This window comes from Bufo bufo, chromosome 4 (genome assembly GCF_905171765.1).
Source record: "Bufo bufo chromosome 4, aBufBuf1.1, whole genome shotgun sequence".
NCBI lineage: Eukaryota > Metazoa > Chordata > Amphibia > Anura > Bufonidae > Bufo > Bufo bufo.
This window is the reverse complement of record NC_053392.1, coordinates 296,739,746-296,766,949: the sequence shown is the minus strand read 5'-3', so window position 1 is coordinate 296,766,949 and position 27,204 is coordinate 296,739,746. Positions and strand designations below refer to the sequence as shown.

General features: G+C 41.1%; 1 protein-coding gene across 1 annotated transcript in view; it reads left to right on the top strand.

Annotated features, from left to right (window-relative positions):
- Positions 1 to 27,204, top strand: part of ME1 (malic enzyme 1) — a 426,557-nt gene that overhangs the window by 374,120 nt on the left and 25,233 nt on the right. The window contains exons 8-9 of the mRNA XM_040428702.1: positions 24,050 to 24,147; positions 24,455 to 24,568. Of these exons, the coding sequence (XP_040284636.1) occupies positions 24,050 to 24,147; positions 24,455 to 24,568 (212 nt within the window). The remainder of the gene's footprint in view (positions 1 to 24,049; positions 24,148 to 24,454; positions 24,569 to 27,204) is intronic.

Genomic DNA, 27,204 nt, shown 5'->3' with positions numbered 1-27,204 from the left:
TGACCATTGGGTTATTCGTTACTTCTCTTACCAAGGCCCTTTTTCTCTGATTACTTGGTGTGGCAGCCCTCTAGGAAGAGTCCTGGTGGTTCCAAACTTCTTCTATTTAAGAACTATGGAGGCCACTGTGCTCTTGGGAGCTTTCCGTTAATCAGAAATTGTTTGTACTCTTCAGATCTGTGCCTCCACACAATCCTGTCTCTGAGCTCTACAGGCAGTTCTTTCCTCCTCATGGCTTGGTTCTTCCTCCGATATGCATTGTTACCTGTGAAACCTTATATAGCATGGGAGTGTTTTTCAAAATCATGTCCAATCAACTGAATTCACCAGAGGTGGACTCCAATCAAGGTGCAGAAACATCTAAAAAATGATCAAGTGAAATGGGAGGCCCCCAGAGCTTAGTTTCCAAGCAAAGGTTCTGAATACTTATGTCCATGCGAAACTTTAGTTTTTCCTTTGTAATACATTTGCTAAATTTCTAACACTCTGTTTTTACTTTCTCATTATGGGGTATTGAGTACAGAATGATAGGGAGGAAATGTGATTTTTTATTTTTTTTATTTTAGCACAATGCCACAACATAACAAAATGTGAAAAATGTGAAAGGGTCTGAAGACTTTCTGAATGCTTTGTAGGCTATTAGAGAATTGTGGCTCTGTTCAGTAATAATTTTTGCTGGACAGTCTTATGGCACAACACAAAGTAGGTTTATCTTCTAAAAACCCATACCCACTTTATGGCTTAGGCGGCTTAGCTCTGAGCAATGATTTAAGCATCTTGGTGGTGGGTACAGAAGCCCAGAAAACAGGTTGTGTGTCCTCCTACTATGCATTAGTGTGGCTGGGGTGCCTGGCATGGATTATTAGCAAACAGAGCCCCAAATATTCAATGGTCTATATTGCAAAGAGTCTTCGAGTATTAGTAAGTGCAATAATATTCAACCAGTCTTTGATTCTATGGCATTTGCAAGGTTTATATAAGTAGATAGGCCCTGACGAATAGCTTAAAGTAATATGAAATGTATACATTCTCTATAAATTATTTATAGAGAAGCATGGTAAAGTGGTCCTTATACTCTGGTTTGCGCCCTGTGACGACATTACATCTCTTCAATATTCAATAGACATAAGAAACATATTCCTTAAAAGTTGCTTGTACAAAGTCATTGCTGAAGCAGAAGAAAAATAATCTAGACTGGATGTGCCCAAGGCAACTGTCACTTCTACTTACATCTTAGACAAGCTTTGGTAATGCTATAGGTATAGCAATAAAATGGTATAAAGAAGGAGCATTGTTCTTATATGTTTATAGAAATGTTCCTCTTCTAATAAAATCCACAGGGTTCATTTACCCAAAAGCTTTAATGCAGTATGTGGCTAACTTGCAAAGTCGTACATGCAATATTAATAGTTTCTTTATGTTCTGCATATATCCTCCTGAGCATGGTATGTGTGGATGGTGTTAATGTTACCTATGTTAGTAGCAAAATACCCCATTCATATTTTGTGTATTTTCTATAGACATGCACTGGAGATGCTTAGGCCACACACAGAATATTCCAGAGTGAGTGAATTTGTATGGGTCTCTAGCAGGTCTTTCTCTTGTGAGGTTAAGACTCAGAATTAGATTTTTAGTCATTTACATACAACATCCATGCCATTATTTATTTATGATGGTGGAATTTACCGGGTTTATACATTCCATTTTATATTCCTTGTTTCTCATTGAATTTCGGCAGCTGTGTTACTTTTAACCTTTATCTTTAAATTCCTGTTTAGGAACGCAAATCCAGTCTTTCTAACAGTTTCCATGAGGCTGACCTATTTGTACTAACAAGATTATAGAAATAGTGCAGTCCATGCCAATATATTTCATGACATAAAACAACACAAAGTTAAAAGGGGTTTCCGTGATTTTTATATTGATTGCCGATCCTCAGGATAGGTCATCAATTATGAGGTTGGTGGGGGTCAGACTCCCAGTACCCCCATTGATCATCTAGTTGAGGATGCTTTGATAGCGGCTGTGCTTTGTATAGCAGCTCAGCCCCATTTGCTTGAATGAGGCAGAGCTGTGCCTAGGCCATGGTCTCTTTGTACAGCAGAATGTTTGGGTGCTGCGAGTTGGACCCACTGGTCTCATATGAGAATAGGCCATTAATATGAAAATCTCAGAAAATCCCTTTAACCTGTAGAGGTCCCGCGCTGTACATGTATGGCGCAGATGTCCTTGACTTAAGGACCAGCACCGTACATGTACGGTGCTGTGATCGGGCGGGTGCAGGAGATGCACCCGCCCGATCTGCGGCAGGGGTCCCTGCTGCATGTGCCAGCATTGGTGAAATCACCGATGCCGGCGCACTAACCCTTGATGTGCCGCGGTCAGCGCTGACCGCGGCACATGCGATGTCTGTGCAGGGATCGGAGCTTCCATCGGGTCCCCGTGCTGCTGTGACGGTGACCCGATGGCAGAGAAGGCAGCCCGATGCCTTCCTTAGGCATCGTGGCTGCCTTCCAGGAGAGCCTGTGAGATCCAACCAATGAGATCCAGCCAATGCATCACAATACAGAAGTATTGTGATGCATTGTAAAGGGGATCAGACCCCCAAAAGTTTAAGTCCCAGAGTGGGACAAAAAATAAAGTGTAAAAAAAAGTAAAAAAAATGAAGTTTTACAAAAAAATTAGGTTTCAAGTAAAAAAAAGTGTCCTTTTCCCAAAAGAAAGTAAAAAAAAATTGTAAAAAATAGGGAAAAAAGAAAAGTAGACATATTAGGTATCGCCCCGTGTCCGTAAGAACCTGCTATATAAAAATATCACATGACCTAACCCCTCAGATTGTGTCAAAAAAGCAATTTTTTGTCACCTTACATCACAAAATGTGTAATACCAAGCGATCAAAAAGTCCTATGCACCCTAAAATAGTACCAATCAAACCATCATCTCATACCTATAAAAATTCGCCCAAAAAAAATAAAAAATACGGCTTTCAAAATGCATTACTATGTAAAAACTGAAACAACCCAAAAAAAGTCATATTTGGTATTTTCGCATCAGTAACGACCTGCTCTATAAAAATAGCACATGAACTAACCTGTCAGATGAATGTTGTAAATAACAAAAAATAAAAACGGTGCCAAAACATTTGCAAATTTTTAAAAAATTCTGGTAAATTTTGTATTTTTTTATAAATAAAAATGAAATATTTTGACTCAAATTTACCTTTGTCATGAAGTACAATATGTGACAAGAAAACAATCTCAGAATGGATTGGATAAATAAAAGCTTTTTAAAGTTATCACCACATAAAGTGACACATGTAAGATTTGCAAAATATGGCCTGGGGTTGAAGGTGAAAAATGGCAGGGACCTGAAGGGGTTAAAAAACAAATTGATAATAAATAATCCATTAGATACTATGACCATAGAAAAAGACCACATGTTTGAAGAGGGAGAAAAAATTGTTATATGTTAGCTGAGTGTTTTCAAGATCCTACCTTTACCCCCCTCCTTTTTATCAGAATGCTGCTGGGGACCTTGATATATATTAAGCTTTACAGGTGATCCCATTGGCTTTGTGTGTCACATTGTTGTTTCACATATATTTTTGCCATAGTGGAGGTATTTTTTGGCATAGATGTAGCAGGCATTAGCTGATGAGCTACCTGTGCTATCATCGACCTGGTAATAAGGTGCCCATACACCTTCAATAGCTATCAGGTCAACAATCATGTTGGTGACAGCTATCTCTCCTAATTCCTATGTGTATTCAATAGGAAGAGAGAAGAAAGTCGCTGGTAGACACCTCTTCGGGGAACAAAAAGAACGGATGTTGAGATTCAGTGGGCTGGATCTTCTGTCTCATCATCCATCAGGGAAGAGGTGGAGGCTCCCTTTGCACATTAGATTGTTGGCCAGTCCAGTCGGCCTACAATATACTAATGTGTATGGGGGCCTTTACACTTCATTACACATTTTATAAAGGTAGTCTGTCACCATGAAAATGCTGTGCAACCTGTAGGCAGCATGTTATACAGCAGGAGGAGCTGAGCAGATTGATGTATAGTTTATGGGAGATTATTCACTATAACTTGTATTATATTTGTTGAGGCTATGCTTTGAAGTCATATGGGCGGTTCTACTTACTGATTGACAGCTATCGCTGTATGCTTTGACTACTTTCACACTGGCGTTTTGGTTTCAGTTTGTGAGATCCGTTCTGGGCTCTCACAAGCGGTCCTAAACGGACCAGTTTTACCGTTAATGCATTCTGAATGGAAAAGGATCCGCTCAGAATACATCAGTTTGCCTCCGTTCTGTCTCCATTCCGCTCTGGAGGCGGACACTAAAACGCTGCTTGCAGGGTTTTAGTGTCCGCCTGACGATGCAGAGCCAAACGGATCCATCCTGGCACAGAATGTAAGTCAATGGGGAAGGATCCGTCTGTAATAGCTCCATCTCAGGCGGATCCGTTTCAATTCATTTTGATCAACTGAGCATGCTCTATAAATGTCCCCTCCCCCAGCAGCCATATCAGCCATGTTGGATGAACTTCACAACAAACAGGTATGTATAGAAAGTTATATCTATCTATTTATCTATCTATCTTTCTTTCTTTCTTTCTTTCTTTCTTTCTCTCTTTGTATCATCTATCTATCTTTTCTGGCTGGCATGGGGCAGATTATGGCACTGGGGGGGTTGGGCAGATGGCACAGAGCTGGGGCTGATGGAACAGGGGGGGGGGAAGAGGCACTGTTGGTGAATCATGGAATAGTGGTGATGCCACGGGACTCACTGATGGGTGCAAGCCTCCGCCTGGCAGCGCTATGGAGACCCCAGTACGTCAACAAATCTCCATAAAATGCCTATGCCCTGCAAGATTCAGTGGGCTAGTTGGGTTCAAAATAAAGCTAGGTCCGGGTTCAGCTCTGAACCCGGATAACCCCTTTAACAAGCATTATTTCTCATAACAAGGCAGATTGTGTGATGTAGTCAAATAAAATATATCAGCAGTGTAGCAGAACCATTCTTGGGGCTGAGTAAAAGAAGAAAACAAAAGGTGTATAAAAAATAATAATTTTTATTTAATATAAGAGAAAACAGTTAAAACTATTAAACAACATTATCCTGCCAACTCACTCTGCCTGCTTTAGAAACAAAGTAATCAGCAAAATAGTCCCTCATTCGGGCGACGACAAGGGTTGACCAATATGACAAATGTTGCATCCTGGTGAGTGTGCAATCAACCTCTTGCGGGTACAGGCGCAGTGGTTCCTCTGATAAAGGTCTCATGCACACGACCGTTGTGGCTGTTGTGCCGTTTTCCATTTTTTTTCGCGGACCCATTGACTTTCAATGGGTCCGTGGAAAAATCGGAAAATGCACCGTTTTGCAGCCGCATCCGTGATCCGTGTTTCCTGTCCGTCAAAAAAATATGACCTGTCCTATTTTTTTGACGGACAACGGTTTACGGACCCATTCAAGTCAATGGGTCCGTGAAAATACACGGATGCACACAAGATTGGCATCCGCGTCCGTGGTCCGTGGCCGTAGGCTACTTTCACACAGACGGATCCGCAGATCCGTCTGCATAAAAGCTTTTTCAGAGCTGAGTTTTCACTTCGTGAAAACTCAGATCCGACAGTATATTCTAACACAGAAGCGTTCCCATAGTGATGGGGACGCTGCTAGTTAGAATATACTTTGAACTGTGTACATGACTGCCCCCTGCTGCCTGGCAGCACCCGATCTCTTACAGGGGGCTGTGATCCGCACAATTAACCCCTCAGGTGCTGCACCTGAGGGGTTAATTGTGCGTATCATAGCCCCCTGTAAGAGATCAGGTGCTGCCAGGCAGGAGGGGGCACACCCCCCTCCCTCCCCAGTTTTAAATTCATTGGTGGCCAGTGGGCCCCTCCTCCCTCCCTTGTATTTAACACATTGGTGGCCAGTGCGGCCGGTCCCCCCTCCCTCCCCTGTAGTTAACACATTGGTGGCCAGTGCGGCCGACCCCCCCTCCCTTTCCTGTAGTACTGTAGATTCATTGGTGGCCAGTGGGCCCCCCCCTCCCTCCCCCTCCTAATTAAAATCTCCCCCCTATCATTGGTGGCAGCGGAGAGTACCGATCGGAGTCCCAGTTTAATCGCTGGGGCACCGATCGGTAACCATGGCAACCAGGACGCTACTGCAGTCCTGGTTGCCATGGTTACTTAGCAATTTTTAGAAGCATTATACTTACCTGCGAGCTGCGATGTCTGTGTCCGGCCGGGCGCTCCTCCTACTGGTAAGTGACAGGTCTGTGCTGTAAGCAATGCGCCACCAATGAATCTACAGTACTACAGGGGAGGGAGGGGGGCCGGCCGCACTGGCCACCAATGTGTTAACTACAGGGGAGGGAGGGGGGGGCGGCCGCACTGGCCACTAATGTGTTAACTACAGGGGAGGGAGGGGGGGCCGGCCGCACTGGCCACCAATGTGTTAACTACAGGGGAGGGAGGGGGGGCCGGCCGCCAATGAGTTAAATGCTGGGGGGGGGAGGGGTGCCCCCTGCTGGCTGGCAGTCATGTACACAGTTCTTTTAGTATATTCTAACCTGAAGCGTCCCCATCACCATGGGAACGCCTCTGTGTTAGAATATACTGTCGGATCTGAGTTTCACGATCTAACTCAAATCCGATGGTATATTCTAACATAGAGGCGTTCCCATGGTGATGGGGACGCTTCAAGTTAAAATATACCATCGGATTGGAGAAAACTCTGATCCGATGGTATAAAAGGGACTCCTGACTTTACATTGAAAGTCAATGGGGGACGGATCCGTTTGCAATTGCACCATATTGTGTCAACGTCAAACGGATCCGTCCCCATTGACTTGCATTGTAATTCAGGACAGATCCGTTTGGCTCCGCACCGCCAGGCGGACACCAAAACTAAATTTTTTTGTCCGTGGATCCTCCAAAAATCAAGGAAGACCCACGGATGAAAAAAACGGTCACGGATCACGGACCTACGGACCCCGTTTTTGCGGACCTTAAAAAAAAACGGTCGTGTGCATGAGGCCAAAAGATAGTTATGTAGAACTACACAAGCCTTGACTATATCGTCTATAGTTTCCACTTTAAGATTAATGGCTTTGGTGAGAATACGCCATTTGGCAACTAGAATTCCAAAGGCGCACTCCACCAGTCTTCTAGCTTGTGTCAGTCTATAGTTATAAATACGCTTTGTAGAGTTCAATTCACGGCTGGAGTACGTCTTGATTAGGTTCTCGCACATTTGGAACGCCTCGTCCCCTACTACAACAAATGGCATTGGAGGTCCATCAGTACCTGCCAATGGTCTCGGAGGTGGCAATTCAAATTTCTTTGAATACAGAAAGCATCCCACAGCTGAGTTTTTGAAAGCCATCGAGTCATTTATCCGCCCATAAGTTCCAATGTCAACGGCGACAAATCGATAATCATCAAGATAATTGAGAAATATTTTTTGTAGTTAAAAAATTTGGAGCCACTTCCGGAAGGTTTTACAATCCGTATATGTTTGCCATCCACAGCTCCTACACAATTAGGGAATTGGATTGTTTCCATGAACTTGTCTGCTATTTGAAGCCACTGTTCTGTAGTTGGATGTGGGATGTAATCCTCATGCAGTACCTTCTACAAGGCACGACAAGTATCGTGGACTATACCGGAGATCGTTGAAATTCCCACCCGATATTGGTAATGCAGCGATGACAGACTTTCTCACTTAGCAAGAAACCTGTGAAAAAAAGAATAAAAATATAAGTAAAAAAAATAAATAAATAATATACACTCACCTAAAGAATTATTAGGAACACCTGTTCTATTTCTCATTAATGCAATTATCTAGTCAACCAATCACATGGCAGTTGCTTCAATGCATTTAGGGGTGTGGTCCTGGTCAAGACAATCTCCTGAACTCCAAACTAAATGTCAGAATGAGAAAGAAAGGTGATTTAAGCAATTTTGAGCGTGGCATGGTTGTTGGTGCCAGACGGGCCGGTCTGAGTATTTCACAATCTGCTCAGTTACTGGGATTTTCACGCACAACCATTTCTAGGGTTTACAAAGAATGGTGTGAAAAGGGAAAAACATCCAGTATGCGGCAGTCCTGTGGGCAAAAATGCCTTGTGGATGCTAGAGGTCAGAGGAAAATGGGCCGACTGATTCAAGCTGATAGAAGAGCAACGTTGACTGAAATAACCACTTGTTACAACCGAGGTATGCAGCAAAGCATTTGTGAAGCCACAACACGCACAACCTTGAGGCGGATGGGCTACAACAGCAGAAGACCCCACCGAGTACCACTCATCTCCACTACAAATAGGAAAAAGAGGCTACAATTTGCATGAGCTCACCAAAATTGGACTGTTGAAGACTGGAAAAATGTTGCCTGGTCTGATGAGTCTCGATTTCTGTTGAGACATTCAAATGGTAGAGTCCGAATTTGGTGTAAACAGAATGAGAACATGTATCCATCCTCTGATGGCTACTTCCAGCAGGATAATGCACCATGTCACAAAGCTTGAATCATTTCAAATTGGTTTCTTGAACATGGTAATGAGTTCACTGTACTAAAATGGCCCCCACAGTCACCAGATCTCAACCCAATAGAGCATCTTTGGGATGTGGTGGAACGGGAGCTTCGTGCCCTGGATGTGCATCCCTCAAATCTCCATCAACTGCAAGATGCTATCCTATCAATATGGGCCAACATTTCTAAAGAATGCTATCAGCACCTTGTTGAATCAATGCCACGTAGAATTAAGGCAGTTCTGAAGGCAAAAGGGGGTCCAACACCGTATTAGTATGGTGTTCCTAATAATTCTTTAGGTGAGTGTATATACAGCTATACAAAAAAGGCAATGCTTACCTTATTGTCACCATTAGCCGCTCTGCAGGAGAAATTGCCCTTCTGTAGCAGGTATCCTGTCTTTCGATGCTAGATGAAATGCGCTGCAGGAGCTGGTCATAACTCTCAACAGTCATGCGCATATAATTGAAACATTTCTCAGGATTGGCACGACGCTCCAAACACAGGACAGAAAAAACGCCTCTGGTCATCTGTTTGGAAGTTAAACGGAAGCAAACGTAACGAACCGATCCGCTTTACAGAATGATCCGTTTGAACGGATCCGTTAAAAAGTGGTCTGTTTTGCCATTTCCGAGACGGATCCGGTTTAAACGGATCAGTGAAATGCGAGTGTGAAAGTAGCCTTAGTCATTCAGTCAATGAGTAGTACCACACATGACTCCAAAGCATAGAAAGAGCATAGAAGAGAGTTCAATGAATAAATGACAAGTTATACTGAATCTTTTCCCATAAAACTATCAGTCTTCTAAGCTCCTCCAGCTCTATAACATGCTGCTTGCAGATTACACTGCATTTCCATGGTGACAGATTCCCTTTAACCCTTAGAGGACCCTGCCTTTTTCCATTTTTGCATTTTCGTTTTTTACTCCCCGCCTTCCCATAGTCGTAACTTTTTTATTTTTCCGTTCACATAGCCTTATGAGGGCTTATTTTTTGCGGGTTGTACTTTCTAATGGCGCCATTTACCGTTTTATACACACTTGTATAATTTTTCTTGCGTTTTAATACTGAAAAAAAATGAAAACCTTGAGAATTTCTTTTTAGCATCATATTCTGACCCGTACATATTCTGTACGGGGCTGTGTGAGGGCTCATCTTTTGTGGGGCGATCTGTACTTATCAGTGATACCAATTTAAAATGTGTGTGACTTTTTGATCACTTTTTACAAACCGGATTCCAAAAAAGTTGGGACACTAAACAAATTGTGAATAAAAACTGAATGCAATGATGTGGAGATGGCAAATGTCAATATTTTATTTGTAATAGAATGTAGATGACAGATCAAACGTTTAATCCGAGTAAATGTATCATTTTAAAGGAAAAATACGTTGATTCAAAATTTCACGGTGTCAACAAATCCCCAAAAATTTGGGACAAGTAGCAATAAGAGGCTGGAAAAAGTAAATTTGAGCATAACGAAGAGCTGGAAGACCAATTAACACTAATTAGGTCAATTGGCAACATGATTGGGTATAAAAAGAGCTTCTCAGAGTGGCAGTGTCTCTCAGAAGCCAAGATGGGTAGAGGATCACCAATTCCCACAATGTTCCGCAGAAAGATAGTGGAGCAATATCAGAAAGGTGTTACCCAGCGAAAAATTGCAAAGACTTTGCATCTATCATCATCAACTGTGCATAACATCATCCGAAGATTCAGAGAATCTGGAACAATCTCTGTGCGTAAGGGTCAAGGCCGTAAAACCATACTGGATGCCCGTGATCTCCGGGCCCTTAAACGACACTGCACCACAAACAGGAATGCTACTGTAAAGGAAATCACAGAATGGGCTCAGGAATACTTCCAGAAACCATTGTCAGTGAACACAATCCACCGTGCCATCCGCCGTTGCCAGCTGAAACTCTACAGTGCAAAGAAGAAGCCATTTCTAAGCAAGATCCACAAGCACAGGTGTTTTCACTGGGCCAGGGATCATTTAAAATGGAGTGTGGCAAAATGGAAGACTGTTCTGTGGTCAGACGAGTCACGATTCGAAGTTGTTTTTGGAAATCTGGGACGCCATGTCATCCGGACCAAAGAGGACAAGGACAACCCAAGTTGTTATCAACGCTCAGTTCAGAAGCCTGCATCTCTGATGGTATGGGGTTGCATGAGTGCGTGTGGCATGGGCAGCTTGCATGTCTGGAAAGGCACCATCAATGCAGAAAAATATATTCAGGTTCTAGAACAACATATGCTCCCATCCAGACGTCATCTCTTTCAGGGAAGACCCTGCATTTTTCAACAAGATGATGCCAGACCACATTCTGCATCAATCACAATATCATGGCTGCGTAGGAGAAGGATCCGGGTACTGAAATGCCCAGTCTGCAGTCCAGATCTTTCACCTATAGAGAACATTTGGCGCATCATAAAGAGGAAGGTGCCACAAAGAAGGCCCAAGACGATTGAACAGTTAGAGGCCTGTATTAGACAAGAATGGGAGAGCATTCCTATTTCTAAACTTGAGAAACTGGTCTCCTCGGTCCGATGACGTCTGTTGAGTGTTGTAAGAAGAAGGGGAGAGGCCACACAGTGGTGAAAATGGCCTTGTCCCAACTTTTTTGGGATTTGTTGACACCATGAAATTCTGATTCAACATATTTTTCCCTTAAAATGGTACATTTTCTCAGTTTAAACTTTTGCTCCGTGATTTATGTTCTATTCTGAATAAAATATTAGAAGTTGGCACCTCCACATCATTGCATTCAGTTTTTATTCACGATTTGTATAGTGTCCCAACTTTTTTGGAATCCGGTTTGTATAAAAAGTTTTAGTGACAAAAAATGTCGAATTGGCTGTTTTTTGGTTCCCGTTGCGCCATTTGCCGTATGCCATTAATATTGTTATTTTTTAATTGTATGGGCATTTTCGCACGCAGCAATGCCCATGATGTTTATTTTTTTTTATTGGTTAAGTATTTTTATTTTAAGGAAAGGGAGGGAAACTTTTTTTTTGCCTTTTTTTTAACTTTATTTAAGTTACCCTGGGTGACAATATAACAATACAGTGCTGCCGCTTAGTGGCCTGTATTGGTATATTCCTCTAATAGTCTCCAAAGCCTGCTTGAGGCTTCGGTCTATTAGAGTACTGTAACAGGTTCCCAGATTTTTGCTGGGGAATGCTGTTACAGGATCGGAAGCGCGCCGCTTCCGCTTCCGGACTGCTTTAATGCTGTGGTCACATTTGACCACAGCATCTGAAGGGGAAAATATATGCAATCAGCCTTATGGCTGATCGCATACATGTGCTGCGGGTCGCTGCTATTTTAAATAGCTGAAGCCCGGCGGCTATGGCGCCATGTTTAAAGACCAGACTTATACATGTACGGCGGAAATCCTGAAGGGGTTAACTCTAATAGTCAGTTATTGTGTGTCTCTAAAAAATTTAAAACTTAGAAAATGCTGTGGAAAGAAAAGTTATATGTGTTTGTTTTTTTCAGATTTGAATATATAGAAAGGACATAGTTATGTTGTGATCTTTTGCTAGTAAGTAAAAAAAAAAATTCAAGTTTTCCCTCATCAATCTGCTCTTGGTATCGTATAATGAAAAAGTGAAAGCAGAATTTTAGAAATTTTTGCAAATTTATTAAAAAGGAAATGCTAAAATTTTGCATAAGTATTCAGACCCTTTACTATGAATATTGAAATTTAGCTCTGGGGATTAGCGGTACTTTGGAACCAAACCCGAGTTCGGAAAATGTTTTTTTAAAGTAGAAATGAATTTATGAAGTTTTTACGCGAAGTCTCGCAAGACTTCGCGAAGTAATAACTTCGGCTCGTCGGAGCCAATACATTCTAATACTGTACAGAGCGCTGGCTCCGTACAGTATTGAAACAAAGTTTTATGCAAATTGACATCGGATGTTTCATCCGAAGTCGATTCGCTCATCCCTACTGGGGATCTCCCATTTCTCTCTATTATCTTTTAGATGTTTCTTGATTGAAGTCCATATGTGGTAAATTCATTTGATTGGAAATGATTTGGACATGACCTGTCTGTATAAGGTCTGACAGCTAACAATGCAAATGAGAGCAAAAACCAATCAATGAGGGGGAAAGAACTTCCTATAGAGCTCAGAGACAGAAATGTGTGGAGGCACAGATTTGGAGAAAGGTACAAATAATTTCTGCTGCACTGAAAGTTCCCAAGAGCACAGTGGCCTCCGTAATTATTAAATGGAAGACGTTTGGAACAACCAGGACTCTTCCTAGAGCTGGCCACCCCACTAAACTAAGTAATCAGGGGAGAACAGCCTTTGTAAGAGAAGTAACCAAGAAACCAATGGTCACTGTGACTGAGCTCCAAAGATCCTGTGTGCAGATGGGAGAAACTTTCAGAAGGTCTGCCATCACTACAGCATTTCACCAATATGGTTTTATGGCGGAGTTGCTAAAAAGAACACTCTCCTCAGTAAAAGACACATGAAAGCCTGGCTGGAGTTTGCAAAAAAGCACCTCAAGGACTCATGGACTGTGAGAAACAAAATTCTTTGGTCTGATGAAACCAAGATTGAACTTTTTGGCTTCAATTCCAAGTTTCATCTGTAGGAAACGAGGCACTACTCATATCTTGCCCAATACCATCCTTACAGTGTAGCATGGTGGTGCCAGGATCATGGTTTGGGGATGTTTTTTAGCAGCTGGGATAAGGAAACTGATCAGGGTTGAGGGAAAGCTGAAAGGAGCAAAGTGCAGAGATATCCTTAATGAAAACCTGATCTAGGGTGCTCTGGACCTCAGACTAGGCCGAAGGTTCACCTTCCAAAAAGACAATGACCCTAGTTACACAGCCAAGACAATACTGACGTGGCTTAGGGAAAACTCTGTGAATGTCTTTGAGTTGCCCAACCAGAGTCTTGACTTGAACCCTATCTGGAGAGACCTTAAAATGGCTGTCCACAGACGTTCCCCATCCTCCCTGACAAAGCTTGAGAGGATCTGCAGAGTAGATTGGCAGAAAATCCCCAACTACCGGTGTGCAACCCTTGTGGCATCACAACCAAGAAGACTGGAGGCTGTAATCGCTGCCAAAGGAGCTTCAATTTTAAGTACTCTGTAAAGGTTCTAAATACTTGTAAGATTTTAACTTTCCTTTTCAATCCTGTCTCTGATCTCTGTAGGCAGTTCTTTCCTTCTTATGGCTTTGTTTTTGCTCTCATATGCATTGTCAGCTGTGAAACCTTATATATTGTCTTTACAATTCATTTCCAATCAACTGAATATACATACGATACCACAGACGGACTCCAATCAAGGTGCAGAAACATCTCAAAGATGAGTCAGAGGAATGGGAAGCCCCCAGACTTAAGTTTTAAGTGTCATATCAAAGGGTCTGAATATGTCCATGCAAAATTTAAGTTTTTCCTTTTCAATAAATTGGCAAAGATTTTGAACATTCTGTTTTCACAGTGTCTTAATGGGGTATTGAGTGCAGAATGATGGGGAAAACTTAAATTTGTTTTTATTTCAGCACGAGGCTTCAATATAGCAAAATGTGAAAAAGGGAAATGGTCTGAAGACGTCCAAATGCATTGTATATGTTCTGGTGTAAGGAACCCTAGGAAGAGGCATTCATTTCTTCACATTATCACAAGTAGCAGTGGAATTAGTGAGACTTCATACTGCAACAACATGGGGCAGATATCTGAATGTATACAGGTGAAACTCGAATATTGTGCAAAGTTCATTTATTTCAGTAATGCAACTTAAAAGGTGAAACTAATATATGAGATAGACTCATTACATGCAAAGCGAGATATTTCAAGGCTTTATTTGTTATAATTTGTATGATTATGGCTTAAAGCTTATGAAAACCCCAAAGTCACAATCTCAGGTACCCTTTGCTGAGGGGGTATGGATTATTAGATGACTAGAGTGTGACACTTTGAGCCTAGAATATTGAACCTTTTCACAATGTTCTAATTTTAAGCTGCATTAATGCAACTCCTTCTAATTTGCATTACTGAAATAAATGAACTTTTGCACAATATTCGAATTTTTCGAATTTCACCTGTATGTACTTTGCCCAGTTACTCCCATAATAAAAAAAAAAGTAACATACAGTTTATTTTTGATTGGAATTAAACACTTGGCATATGTTGGTGTAATTATACCCTACCGACGCATTTGCATTATACATCGAGAGAGTTTCCCAGTGTGTATGCTGAACATACACCACATCCATACTGATTAGCTTATTAGTTGTCAATCCTTATTGAGTATGGTCCCTGGTACTGATGTTCTGAAGGTAAATTATATCTAATTCAAAGTATATTTCTTTTAAATACCATGATTTACAGAAATTCAATTTTATGTAATTGTCCTGGTTCTTTTATCATTTTATGCCATTTCCCACCATTTGGCAATTTTTGGTTGACCAGGCAACTCTTTTAGCATAGAAATGAATTTTTTGGCACCATTTACTTTATATTCATTTTTATCTTAAAGGGGTTGTCTGTGGGCAGGGGCGTAACTACCATAGTGGCAGACCATGCGACTGCTATGGGGCCCAGGGCAAGAGGGGGCCAAGTCTTAGTTGGGATTATCTCCTTTTCTACTGTAGGTGGAAACTTAATTAGGACTCACTCTACCCTCTAAAGGAACAACTATTAGCAAATGAGGCAGTGGGAAAATGGCCCAAGGGTCATTGACAAGGGTTTAGGCAGAAACCCTTCTGTCCTGTTTGGGGGGGGGGGGGGCCTGGTTTGATCCTTGCTATGGGGCCCTTACTTCTCTATGTATGCCGCTGTCTGTGGGTAGGGAATTCTTTAGAAAGGGCTGAAAGTTAAATAAAAATATAAAAGTACAGCTACCCTCATTGATCCACCACAGCTCCTATTTTGATGCTTACTGGTTTCCAGCTGATCTCTGCCTCCTAGTCTGCTTCTTGATACACAAGAAGTGCTTGAAGATGGCTGCCAAGACAGTCACTGCCTCAAGTAGTGACTGGCTGAGCAGACCTCTCCAGGTATACATGTCTACAGTAGACCCAGAAGTGTTGAAACAAGAGCTGCGGGGAAACCATGAGTAGAAGCATGTTTTTTTTTTTTTTTTCCCTCTCACTTTGATCCCATTCTAGAGAATCCCCAACTTCCCCCCTCCGACAACCTCTTTAACAATAAAAAAACAAAAAAACATTTTTGCTACACTTTGTTGCATATAATACCAAACTGCTTTACAGAATAAATGAATTTCTGCATGGCCAATATAATTAGTCATAACAGTTAGAGCTGGATGTTTCATTATACATTATCTTAACCTATAAGTTTTTATAATCATACATATTACACACAGATCGTAATTTTCATATTTGCATGTCATTTTATACATTATTTACAGATCACAGTAACATACATTAACCAATAAGCAATACCAGTATAAACAAGAGGTATACTGGTGAATTCTCTACCACACTGGCTAGCATGTCAGTTACAGTACACATCTGGCCAGATCTGTTTAGCGATTGTTAGCATCATATTTTATCGAAGCAGCCAAATTTTCTATTAGTTTCAATGTGAAAGAGCTGATTTGGCTTTCATTGAAGGGGGAGATATTTCCTTTAGCAATCAAGCACCAGAAACGCTACAGGGGAACACTTTTTAGGCTACTTCTTTGACTTGCCTTTGTATGTCTTCTGAATTGTTACAGAGCATAATGCATATTCCATTATCTAAATGGTAATATAATAGTGATTTTGAGGATATGAGAGCGAAGTGGAGGGGTCTAGTGGATTTGGTGTTGTTGCTGAATATGAATTAGATACTGTGGGTTTGCTTCTCCCAGAGTACATTATGCATGGACATCCAATGTTCTCCTAGTCATTTTGATGTGTTCCTTTAGGTCTGTGTATATACACGTGAATCGAGGTAAGGGGAGAAAAAAAGAGGGTTAATCCTGTACTCCTAAAATAGGAGATATGGGATAATCGCGCAGGGCGCCAGAGGTAGAGACTAAAGTGGAGAACAAAGTGTAATAGAGTTCAGATGGTATTGAACAGCAAAGTGATGGAACCAAAAAGCAGGGCAGTCTAGGTGATGAACTATATGCAGGAAAGCGATATAGTAAAACAGGAGAGAGTAAAAGAGAAAAAATCACCGGGTGGCGCCTAACTGCTAATATGATGTTGTAAATACTTTAAGTATGATGTACACCAGAAATAGAGGTTATAAATAATATATGTAAAACTGGGATCAATAAAAAGTAGGACAGTATAAAAAATTATAAAAAGCTAGTATATAATAAAAATGAACCCCTTACTAGAATAGGGGGGCGGGACAAAGCAATGCTAAGTGCTAATATGATAGAGCCACAGAGTAGCTGATGTATATTCACTGAAGCACATAAAACCATATGAAAGGTGAAAAAACACTGAAACTCACTTCACCAGGGAGGGGTGTAAAGGGATAAAGCTCAAGACACCCAAAACAACCACCTCCCTTGCCTGGTTCGTTTGTAGAGTGGTCGGAATATACGGCAGTCCACAACAGGGATCTTCTGGTATAATCCTTTAATAGGTAAATATTTCAGGTGGGCTCAACGCGTTTCAGGGATACATAAACCCCTTCCTCAGGAGCAGAGTAAGTAGTAGGCTTATACAAGGTATTAAAACAAAAAAAAATCTATAAATAGCAGATTCAAATCGAAACAGGGGGCGTGTTTGGCGCCAAAAGAATCGTCAGTGTCACTTCCGGAAGTGACCTCACTAATAACATATAGAGAGACTCAATACAATTAAATATAAAAGAAACTAAACACAATTTACAGTCTATATTGATTCACCATCTGTAAAATACTAAGTAGGCCCTAATTTGAATGTTATAGGGGCCAAAAGAATATCGGGCAAGATGTGAAGGTGCGGAGACAGGACTTCCGGTGTGTGGAACGCACCAACCGGAAGTGCGTTCCAAACACCGGTCACAGGGTGTAGGAAAAGGCTGATGGTCTCAGTGAATAATAGGTGAATGGAGATGATAACGTGTATATGAAGTCCCAAAAGACAGAGGGGGGGCTAGTATGGATAAAAATAGGGGCGAGAATAGTGGTCCCGATGTATGGAATGCAATAGCCGGAAGTTCCGGTGTATGGAACGCATCGCAGGCGATGCGTTCCACCTCAACTAATCGTGATTTTCGACAGTTTGGGCCGCAAATTAGAAGAGGTGGAGTGGGAAATGGGACGCAAATACCAAACGAAGTTAAAAGGGGAGTGTATTAGAATGAGTGGAGACTGTTGGAATGACAGTGATACATTCTGAAAAGCAAAAATGAAAACAATCCAACGGCAGATGTAGGGACATTATCATATGTAGGGGAAAAGGAGAAAGTAAAAGATAGGACAAGATGATATTGGACATCAATTGAAAGGTCAAAAAAATAACAGAACAATAAATAAAGAATGACATAAATAATAGAATCGCATAACAATAAATAAAATCAACAATAAATAAAAGGACAGTATAATATGATATGAATATATAAATTTAGTACTTGTTATTGGCCCAGTAAAAGCCAAAGCAGGCAACCAGAGGGGAAAAAAATATATGTATAGATTATCAAGGGAAAAATATATATATACTATGAAAGACATAAAAAAAATAATAATAAATAAATATATATATATATTTATGTATATTTTTTTTTATGTTTTTAATAGTATATATATATTTTTTCCCTTGATAATCTATACATATATTTTTTATATTATATAGAGTTGTACTCTATATGTTGCCCGACACATGTAGCCCTATATACACCGGCAAGTCATATCTTTATGACCATTTCCTACTTTCAATGTCAGCAGAGTGTAGCGTAGTAACATGTCATGAGCGGCTTGGTGGGTACATAAGGTGTGTGATAGGCTGCCTACAAACATATCCCTCATTGCTGTCATGGTTAAAAGGGGCAATTTATCAGAGTTGCAAAATAGGATTATTATTGGCTTTGTGGCAGTGTTTCTGAAACTATGCAGTTTGTGAACTGTTCATGTGCTACTGAAAGTGTACCGTGAGTGGACAAATGGCACCACTGCAAATAAGGAACATGGAAACTGTGGAGCACCATGTGCCATTGATGTAGGAAGTGAACGTCGGCTATGAAGGTGTGCGATGTAGACTAAAATGCTACAGTGGAGCAGCTCACTGCCAACATGAACCAGGGAGCTACCAGACATGTGTCTAAAACAACAGTTTCGTTTACCATACTTCATATGGGTCTCCAAAGCAGAAGGATGGTCACTGCACCTCTGCTAACAAAGTTACATTGGCAGAAAAGGCTTCAATTATCACAGCAGTATCAGAATTGGACCATCTCTAATTGGCAAATGGTTGCCTTCTCTATTGAGTCACATTTTGTGCTTTATCAAACCGATGGACATTGGTGTGTAAGGCAAAAAACATCACAGAACAAACACCCTGCAACCACTGCTTGAAGAACACAAGCTGGTGGTGGCAGTGTTATGGTCTGGGGAATGGTTTCATGGCATTCTCTGGGCCTATTCATCCATGTAGAAGGTACTGTTAACCGATTTTGGGTATGAATACATTTTTGAAGATCACGTACACCCATATATGCTGATTGTATTTGCTGGGGCGGATGGGATCTGCCTGCAAGACAATGCAACATGTCACACAGCTAGAAATGTCTAACAATGGTTGGTAGAGCATGACCAAGACTTCCAAGTACTACATAATTCCCCAGACTTCAACCCAATTGAAGCATCTGTGGGACCACTTTGAGCGCCATGTTCCCTCTATGGATCCTCCCCTACACACCGTCCAGCAGCTGTGGGATACACTGCAGTCAGCATGGCTCCGGATACCTGTAACAACCTACCAGGACCTTATTGAGTTACTCCCATCCCGTCTAGCTGCTGTCCATGCTGTACATGGAGGTTATTCTGGATATTAGCTGGTGGTCATATTAATTGGGTGGGGTGGGCTTGGGATATAAGTAAGTATTTGTAAGTATGTATGTAAGTATAAGTAAGTATGTTGGTTTTTTAATACTGCCAGTATTAATGTAATAGAATTTATAAAGATATCACTCTATGTTAACAGCGACCAGTGCACTCCATTATTTTCTCCTTTGCAGTCTACAAAATGAAAGCTGAATTTGGGTTGGTTGCTTTGGGCTAAAAGGCCAGAGATAGTTTTGACTGATGAAACCCTTTCTGTATGAACAGTGATGTCGCAAGAGTTAATAGGATAATTGATGGCATATGCATTGATGCTTCTAAACATTTGTGTTGTATTTAGAAAAGCAGAATTCTAACCCTGCAATGTTCTCTGTCAGCTCCATTATACTGGTTGTTTATGTTTGTCCTCTCAGCTTTCATATTTCATTTTCTGCTTCATACATATGTGTTTAAGAAGTGTGGGCCTAATTCAGCCTTGTGTATATATGGCAGTGAAGCAGCTGGAAAAACATCAGCTAAGGATAAAAATACGAAACCCAGACCAGTATTTTAGAGTTTAGGCCAGATTTCTATGAAGTCAACGCCAGCTGCTGCAATAAACCCTGGATAAATTGCCAAAAAGAGCCGGAGCCTGGAGGAAGCGTTCCCTACAGCCTGTAGACATCCACACAATTCTTCACTCATTCAAAACCAAAACCAGATGAAGTTAGGTGGCAAGAATATGGTTAGTGCTAATGGACCAAGAACACCAAATGGTTTGGACTGACCACACAGAGAATTTCTTAGAATTGAACTCAATTTAAGAATGACATGAGGGAACTGTAGAAGTTCATAATATAGAGAATTATCAGAACCTCTCCCTTTACAAGCAGCAGAAGTCTCTTAGCCTGTAAGGCAGCCAGTGTTCTTTCTACTTACATTTTTCCGTACCAGCGCAAAACTACAGTAGAGGCAGTTTAAACCAATGCAAAGGGACACATTTGGACGGCAAGACCCATCTAGCACTCTAAGAAACTGAGCAAGGGATATTTTGCACTTCGTGGGACCTGCAATGATACTTAAGCTGTGAAACCACATACTGTGGGTGGTGAGTATGACCAAATGGATATGATGCAGGCAATGCAGTGATGCAGTGCATTCTGTCAAGGAGATTGGACCGGAAGGGTCAGTCTATTTTATTTTCCTTATTATTGAAATACTCTTGCTTGTAAAATGAAAAATGAAAAACATTTCAATGATATTTGAGCTTTGAAATTCACACAGTTTTCTCTTATAAACTTTAAAGGGGTTTCCAGTCTTAGAGTCCAGAACCCCTGTGGTCCTAACCCGTGGCAAATAATAAAAGAAACACCACTCACTTGTCCACAGTCCAGCCCTGCTCTGTTCTCAGCCACTTCTGGTCCCTGCAAAACCAGGAAGCGGCTTGGTCCAGTGACCGTAATCTCCATAGCATTGGGTCTGCAATGAACATATCTTGATGTACTCTGAAGAGCATTGGATACAGTCCGTATTATATTTCTATTAGATTTGTAGGTCATCAATAGGACAACTCATGATATCAAGTGAAAGGACATCTATAAAAAAGATAATCTGTCACCAGCGACCTCCCTATCAAACTCCCTATAGAAACATAGCTGTGGTTCACCCGATTAAAACGCAGTTGTTCTTTAGTTGATCTAAAGCTCCATTCCTGAGTTCTGATACTTTTTCTTGTTATACAAATTAGGCCTTTGGTGCAATGAGGGCGACATCATTGCTCTTGTTGCACCCAAGCTCCCCTTCTTTCTGTTGCCAGCGCCTCCCTCACTGCTTTTCCACTGCCTGGCCATGTCAATCAAAAGCATCGAGTGGGGAGCTGGCCACAGCAAGGAGTTGAGCATGTGTGCAACAAGAGTAATGATGACGCCCTCATTGAACCAAAGGCCTAATTTGCATATTAAGAAAAAGTATCTTGGGATCGGAGCCTCAGATCATCAATAGAAAAACTGTGTTTTAATCAGGTGAACCACAGCTATGTGTTTATGCAAGGAGTTTGATGGGGAGGTCGCTGGTGACAGATTCCCTTTGTTTCTACTTAACACAGTCTTCTGAAATAATAGAAAGTAATATGTTAACAAGCCAAAGAAGGTTTGACTATAATTTATAATGTGTATTTTGGCTTTTAAGGTAGTGTGTCAAAAACATGAACAAAGCCCAAAATGCCAAGTGTGAAGTATTTGCAGCTAATGAACAGAATGAGCAGGGCGTGCCAGGATGCTGGAGTTTGTGGGAACGTGGGAAATCGGTGGTGGAAATTACATTTCTATCATGTCTATACTTTCAGCTGTTTCGGAAACTTAAAATTGCTGAGTATGAACTGAGCAGAGGTACATCTGGTTTCCTCAGTTCCAAAATCTGAAACAGGGTTAAGTAATGAACTTTAAAGGGAAATGCATCAGAGAATGACATGCTATTTCAATCAGGTTTTTACAAAAATAAAAATATAGCAACAACTGTTGAATGGAATAAACACACGAAGTACAAGAAAATGAAGTACAAGATGCATTCCTTTTAAGTTCATGGTTTTTACGTATAGCTGTAATAATCTGTAATAATTATATATATTTTTCCTAATGGGTAACTAATGCAATATTTACTTAGCAGAAGCCAAGGTCATTGTAAAATATCAAGTGGACCTCTTATCTACCTATATTGTAGCTTATGAATGATACCTTAGATTGTGAGCCCCATTGGGGACAGTTGGATGCTAATGTCTGTAAAGCGCTGCGGAATATAGTAGCGCTATATAAGTGCATAAAATAAATACAAAATAAATAAATATAGGGGCTAGTGACATCAATTGAACCATCTCAGTGTTCTCCATTGGTCTTAGGTGCTTACATGAGGGCCCCTCCAGCCTGCTCAGAATAAATTATTAGGGCATGGCTGTACTGCCTTTTAAGACTAGAAGCACAACAATATGGAATATACAGCAAATCGTACAGCATTCCAATCCTGGGGAGGGTGACCGGAGCAGTTTCAGTATCTCTGGTCTGGGTGAAGTGTCTTAACATCTTGTGTATTAGTCTGAGAAGAAGCACGTGATGTTAATAAGCAGATACAATTCATCACAACTTCTCCTCCCATGTATGGTCTGTGGGTTTTTGTTATTCTACAATACATTAATGTACACATTAATATAACACAACGTACAGAACATAAAATGCAGATGTTTGTGTAGGGATCTGAGGATGCGAATGTCCTGCCAAATTAGTGGAAGGACAAATATGGTATTCATTATGTATAAATTCATGGTAAAATAAAGACTTGTTGTAAAACTCTTCCAAATAGAGTCCTGTGTTTCACACTTAATATTGTGTGGGGGGTTAGCTCTTCTCCGGGGGTGATTCACACAAATATCGTCGCTAGACACCAAGTTTCAGGTCCAAACATCACTTTATTTGGCTCCTCAGCAATCCAAACATAAATGGTACAAAATAAACACCTGCCCGGCTGGGCTCTAACTAAACATATAATATCCTGACTCACCTAAAGTCACAGTTCACACCCTGTGAACACATGCGGCTTTGTCAGCCAATGTCCCACAGCCTCCTGGCTGTACAGAGCACAGTACGCCCACTGTCTCCAGTTCAGTATTTCTTGTGGGGGATTGGGGCTCAGTAGTCCGCCTGACTATGGCCCTGCGACCCTCCCAGGCGTCGCTGTGTCCCCCAACTCCAGGCTATCTCCCAGCCTTGTGGTCCCTCAGCCTTTCCCAGCTGAGACCACACAGACAGAGCCTCCAGGCCTCTGTCCACAGGTAACACACTACCCCCTTTCTGACACTCTGGGAGGTGCCTTATGCCAGGCTGATTACCTCCAGCTTCTCTCACCTGTGGTGGAACAGGGGTGTGGACCGCACTATCCACCCCTTCCTTGCCTCTAACCTGAGTGAGACCTGTCACTGTCTCACAATTGTTATTGCCATCTTTCTGCAATAAGCAAAGAAGAACATATTGCGTCTTACAGCATTCAACTGTGGTTGATTGGGCCCATCAGAAGAAGTTCTATCATAAATTAGTATCAGTAAAGTCTACTAGGTTTTAAATCAAAGAAATATACCTTATTAACAAGTTATTGTCTTTTTTTTCTCCTGGACCTTTGAGGCTCACTATGACATCAGAGGATCCTTTAGTACTCTGGTGGAACAGTTCAACACTGGCTTCTTAATGATCTATGGTGGAAACAGTCTAATACCTGTAGACTAAAGATGTGGACTACATAGAATTAACATTGCCAGTCTGTACATAGTTTGAAAATAGCTCTGTACTTAATTTTAGAAGTCTCCTCCATATTTTCTGTGGCATCATGCTTATTTTCTGTGGCATTAGTTTATTAATATTAATATTTAATGTATATATGTTGTATAGTTGGCTACATGCATATTTACTATGGATGGAAACAGCAGTTGTCTTTAGTTTATCTGCGTTAGCAGATTTTACTGAATACAGTGACCACACCAGTTATAAATGTTATCATTGTATTGCAGGCACTGCATCTGTTGCGGTAGCTGGACTTCTTGCAGCACTTCGTCTAACAAAGAATAAACTGTCTGACCACACAGTCCTCTTCCAAGGAGCTGGGGAGGTACATTAACTATTTAACTTCCATTATTATTATATGAGGAGAGGTGTATCCTTCATTAGGATGTGGCATGAGAAGTCGGTATTGGCTATCCAAATGATATTAGAGTAATGGACCATATGGGATTTCCTGACCCTCACATGGTGGAGTAAAAAAATGCTACTACATATAAAATTTATATGGAACTCAAATACTTAGATTCTGTGAAAATATTACTTTATCACCCACAAACATAGACCTCTGTAGGCCACTACTAAAGATTAAATAATGTAACCTTAAATAACATATTATATAATTTGTTCATTTTGAGGCTGCCATGGGAATTGCGGACTTGATAGTTATGGCAATGGAGAAAGAAGGGACAACAAGAGATGAAGCACTCAAGAAGATCTGGATGGTGGATTCCAAAGGGTTAATCGTGAAGGTTAGGTTATTCAATCAATAATTAAATCATATGACACAAGTATAACTGATACACTTTTCAACATTTACAGTATCTATTATTAATGTATATAATATTTATTTAAGGTATTTTCCTAATTTACAGTATTTGACCAAAAGTATGTGGACACCTGATCATCACATGTATATGAGCTTGGTGGACATCCCATTCCAAAACCATGGACATTAATATGGCTTCGGGCCACCCTTTTAGTGGGGAGGCATTTTTACAGTATTTTGAAGTGTGTCTATGGGAATTTTGTATCGGTCCAGCCATAAGAACTTTTGTAAGATCAGGCACCAATCTTCTCTAGAAGGTCTGTTTTCCAAACGGTGTTCACCTCGTGTGGCTGAAAAACCTGAACTCAATAATTGGGAGTGTGGGGGGACCAACATACTTTTGGCGACATTGTGTTCCTTAGAATACTACAGCGCTCCATTTGTGAGCGCAGACCACTGTTCTATCCCTCTTCCTCCATACACATACTTGGAAAAGTCTCCATTGTTGAATCCAATAGAGCTAAGCATTGAAGTGAATAGGAGCCACATACAGGTTGACACCAACCCCTGTCCCCCGCTGGTGACAACAGGCAGCTGAGATTTTCAGGGTGTAAGGGTAACCAGAAGAACAGGTGTGCACCACCAATGAGGCCAGGTGAGGCCTCAGGCAGCACCAGGTAGGGGCAAGAGGGGGGCAGCAGAAGGCCCATGGGCAATGAGGGCTTTCATTGTGGCAAATGGGTTAGGTTAGAAAATTGGCATTGGGGGAAGGGGGAAGAGGGACGCTGTTTAAATTTTCGCCTCAGGTAGCAGAAAGGCTAGGTGCACCCCTGCAGAAGAAATGTGCTCAACGTTATAGAAGCAGAACACTGCAACCTGGAATATAAGTAGAGTAAAAAAAGCCCCCATCTGAATTAGACAAGTAGATGAATATATAACTTTACATAAATTTTGATGTTTTTACAACACATTCACTGCTTTAGATGTCATTTTGCATATGATTTTCCTTATGTATAAGACTGAAAGAAGAGCAGTGTCAGAGAATAAACTTGTGGTTTACTGGTTAGAAATAAAAGAACTACGGAACGGATATTTTCAGCTAAACGCTGTGACATTCCCAGATTTGTAATTAGTGGTTTCCTCTGGTCCCACTTCAATGTAAATCTGAAAATACACCACCTATATATGCCACTACACATGTAAGCTTGTGGCATATTGTGTTTTTTTGGTTTTGAAAACCTCAAAAATTCCCTGTTCTCTGCTCTTGCATCATATGCATGCACAGTTAGTTCTGAAATGAGACCTGACTTCTCTGCTAATAGAGCATACCCCTGGGGTAGCGCCATCCTGGGTGATATAGCACACAGTCTTTTTTTGGTGTCTCTGCTCTTTTTCACCTATACGGCACTTAATTTAGGATATTTTACATCTAGTCATTACTGAGGTTTGCTCTTACTTCATTTATGTTGCACTTGCAATGCAAACCCTGTTCTAGCTTCTTTTGCCGTGTAGGTTTTCTTTTGACCGCTGATTCATCCGTCATTTAGGTTGCATTTTTTTGATCATTGGTTGGTCACTGTACCGCATATAATCTATTCCATTGATCACCATCTTTTACATTTGACACGTGTGCTATCCCAGGGTGGCGCTCTTTTTCTGCTTCCTTTCACTTTTTAACGGCACATTACTTGCTTTATATATTTTTTTAATCATGTTACAATAAAATTATATTTTTACTTTTGGTACTAGGAGCTCGCTTGTTTCACTCGGGAGCTAGTACCAAGTTACAACTATGGGTGTCCTTTTGGTTATATTGGGTGGACACTGTCTTCCATGTTTTATCAATTGGACACCTTTGGTCTTTATTGTTTTTTCTAATAGAGCATGTGCTGGGGTTTCTTTCTTCGCCACATGTTTTCAGTCATCATTGATCTCTTTGTAAGATATCCAGGCTTCAGCCATGATGCTTTGTTCGCTTAAAGGCAGGGATGGTATTAGAATAATTTATAAAAGGTAGACAGTACTCACCATTCCGTATGTACTCCATTCCAGCGCCACCGCTTCTATCCGCCCTGCCGCTACAGCCATGACATCATGTTTTTGCTGCAGTGATAATGTGCCTGTATACTACACGTGACCACTGCAGCCAGTCACCGGCTCCTGCAGTATGCAGCACAGGGCTGGTTAGTTATTGGCCACAATAATCACGTGTTATATAGGTAAGTCACTGCGACAATCTGTAAAGCAAAGCCCAGCAGGGAGGAGGGAGCAGCAGCACTGGAATGGAGGGGATTCAGGATGGTGAGCATACTTTTTTAGTCTTCGTGTTCCTGCCTTTTTAATAAATCGATAAAAAAAATAACTCAAACAAACCCTTTTAATGCATTTTCACTTATGAACATCATTTAGTAATTTACATCATTGGTCCAGACTACAGAGTAGCTAAGGGAGGTGGGGGGTGGACCAGACTACACAGTGGTCAGAACTGCACATCAGTAAAGGAAGAGTTAACAGCTCTGGTTACAGCGTAGTCCATGCTCTACATACTAATTCCAAAAAATAACTGACCACACATTGTCATTGCAAAAAATAGAAACATGTATCCGGTCAACAGCTAAC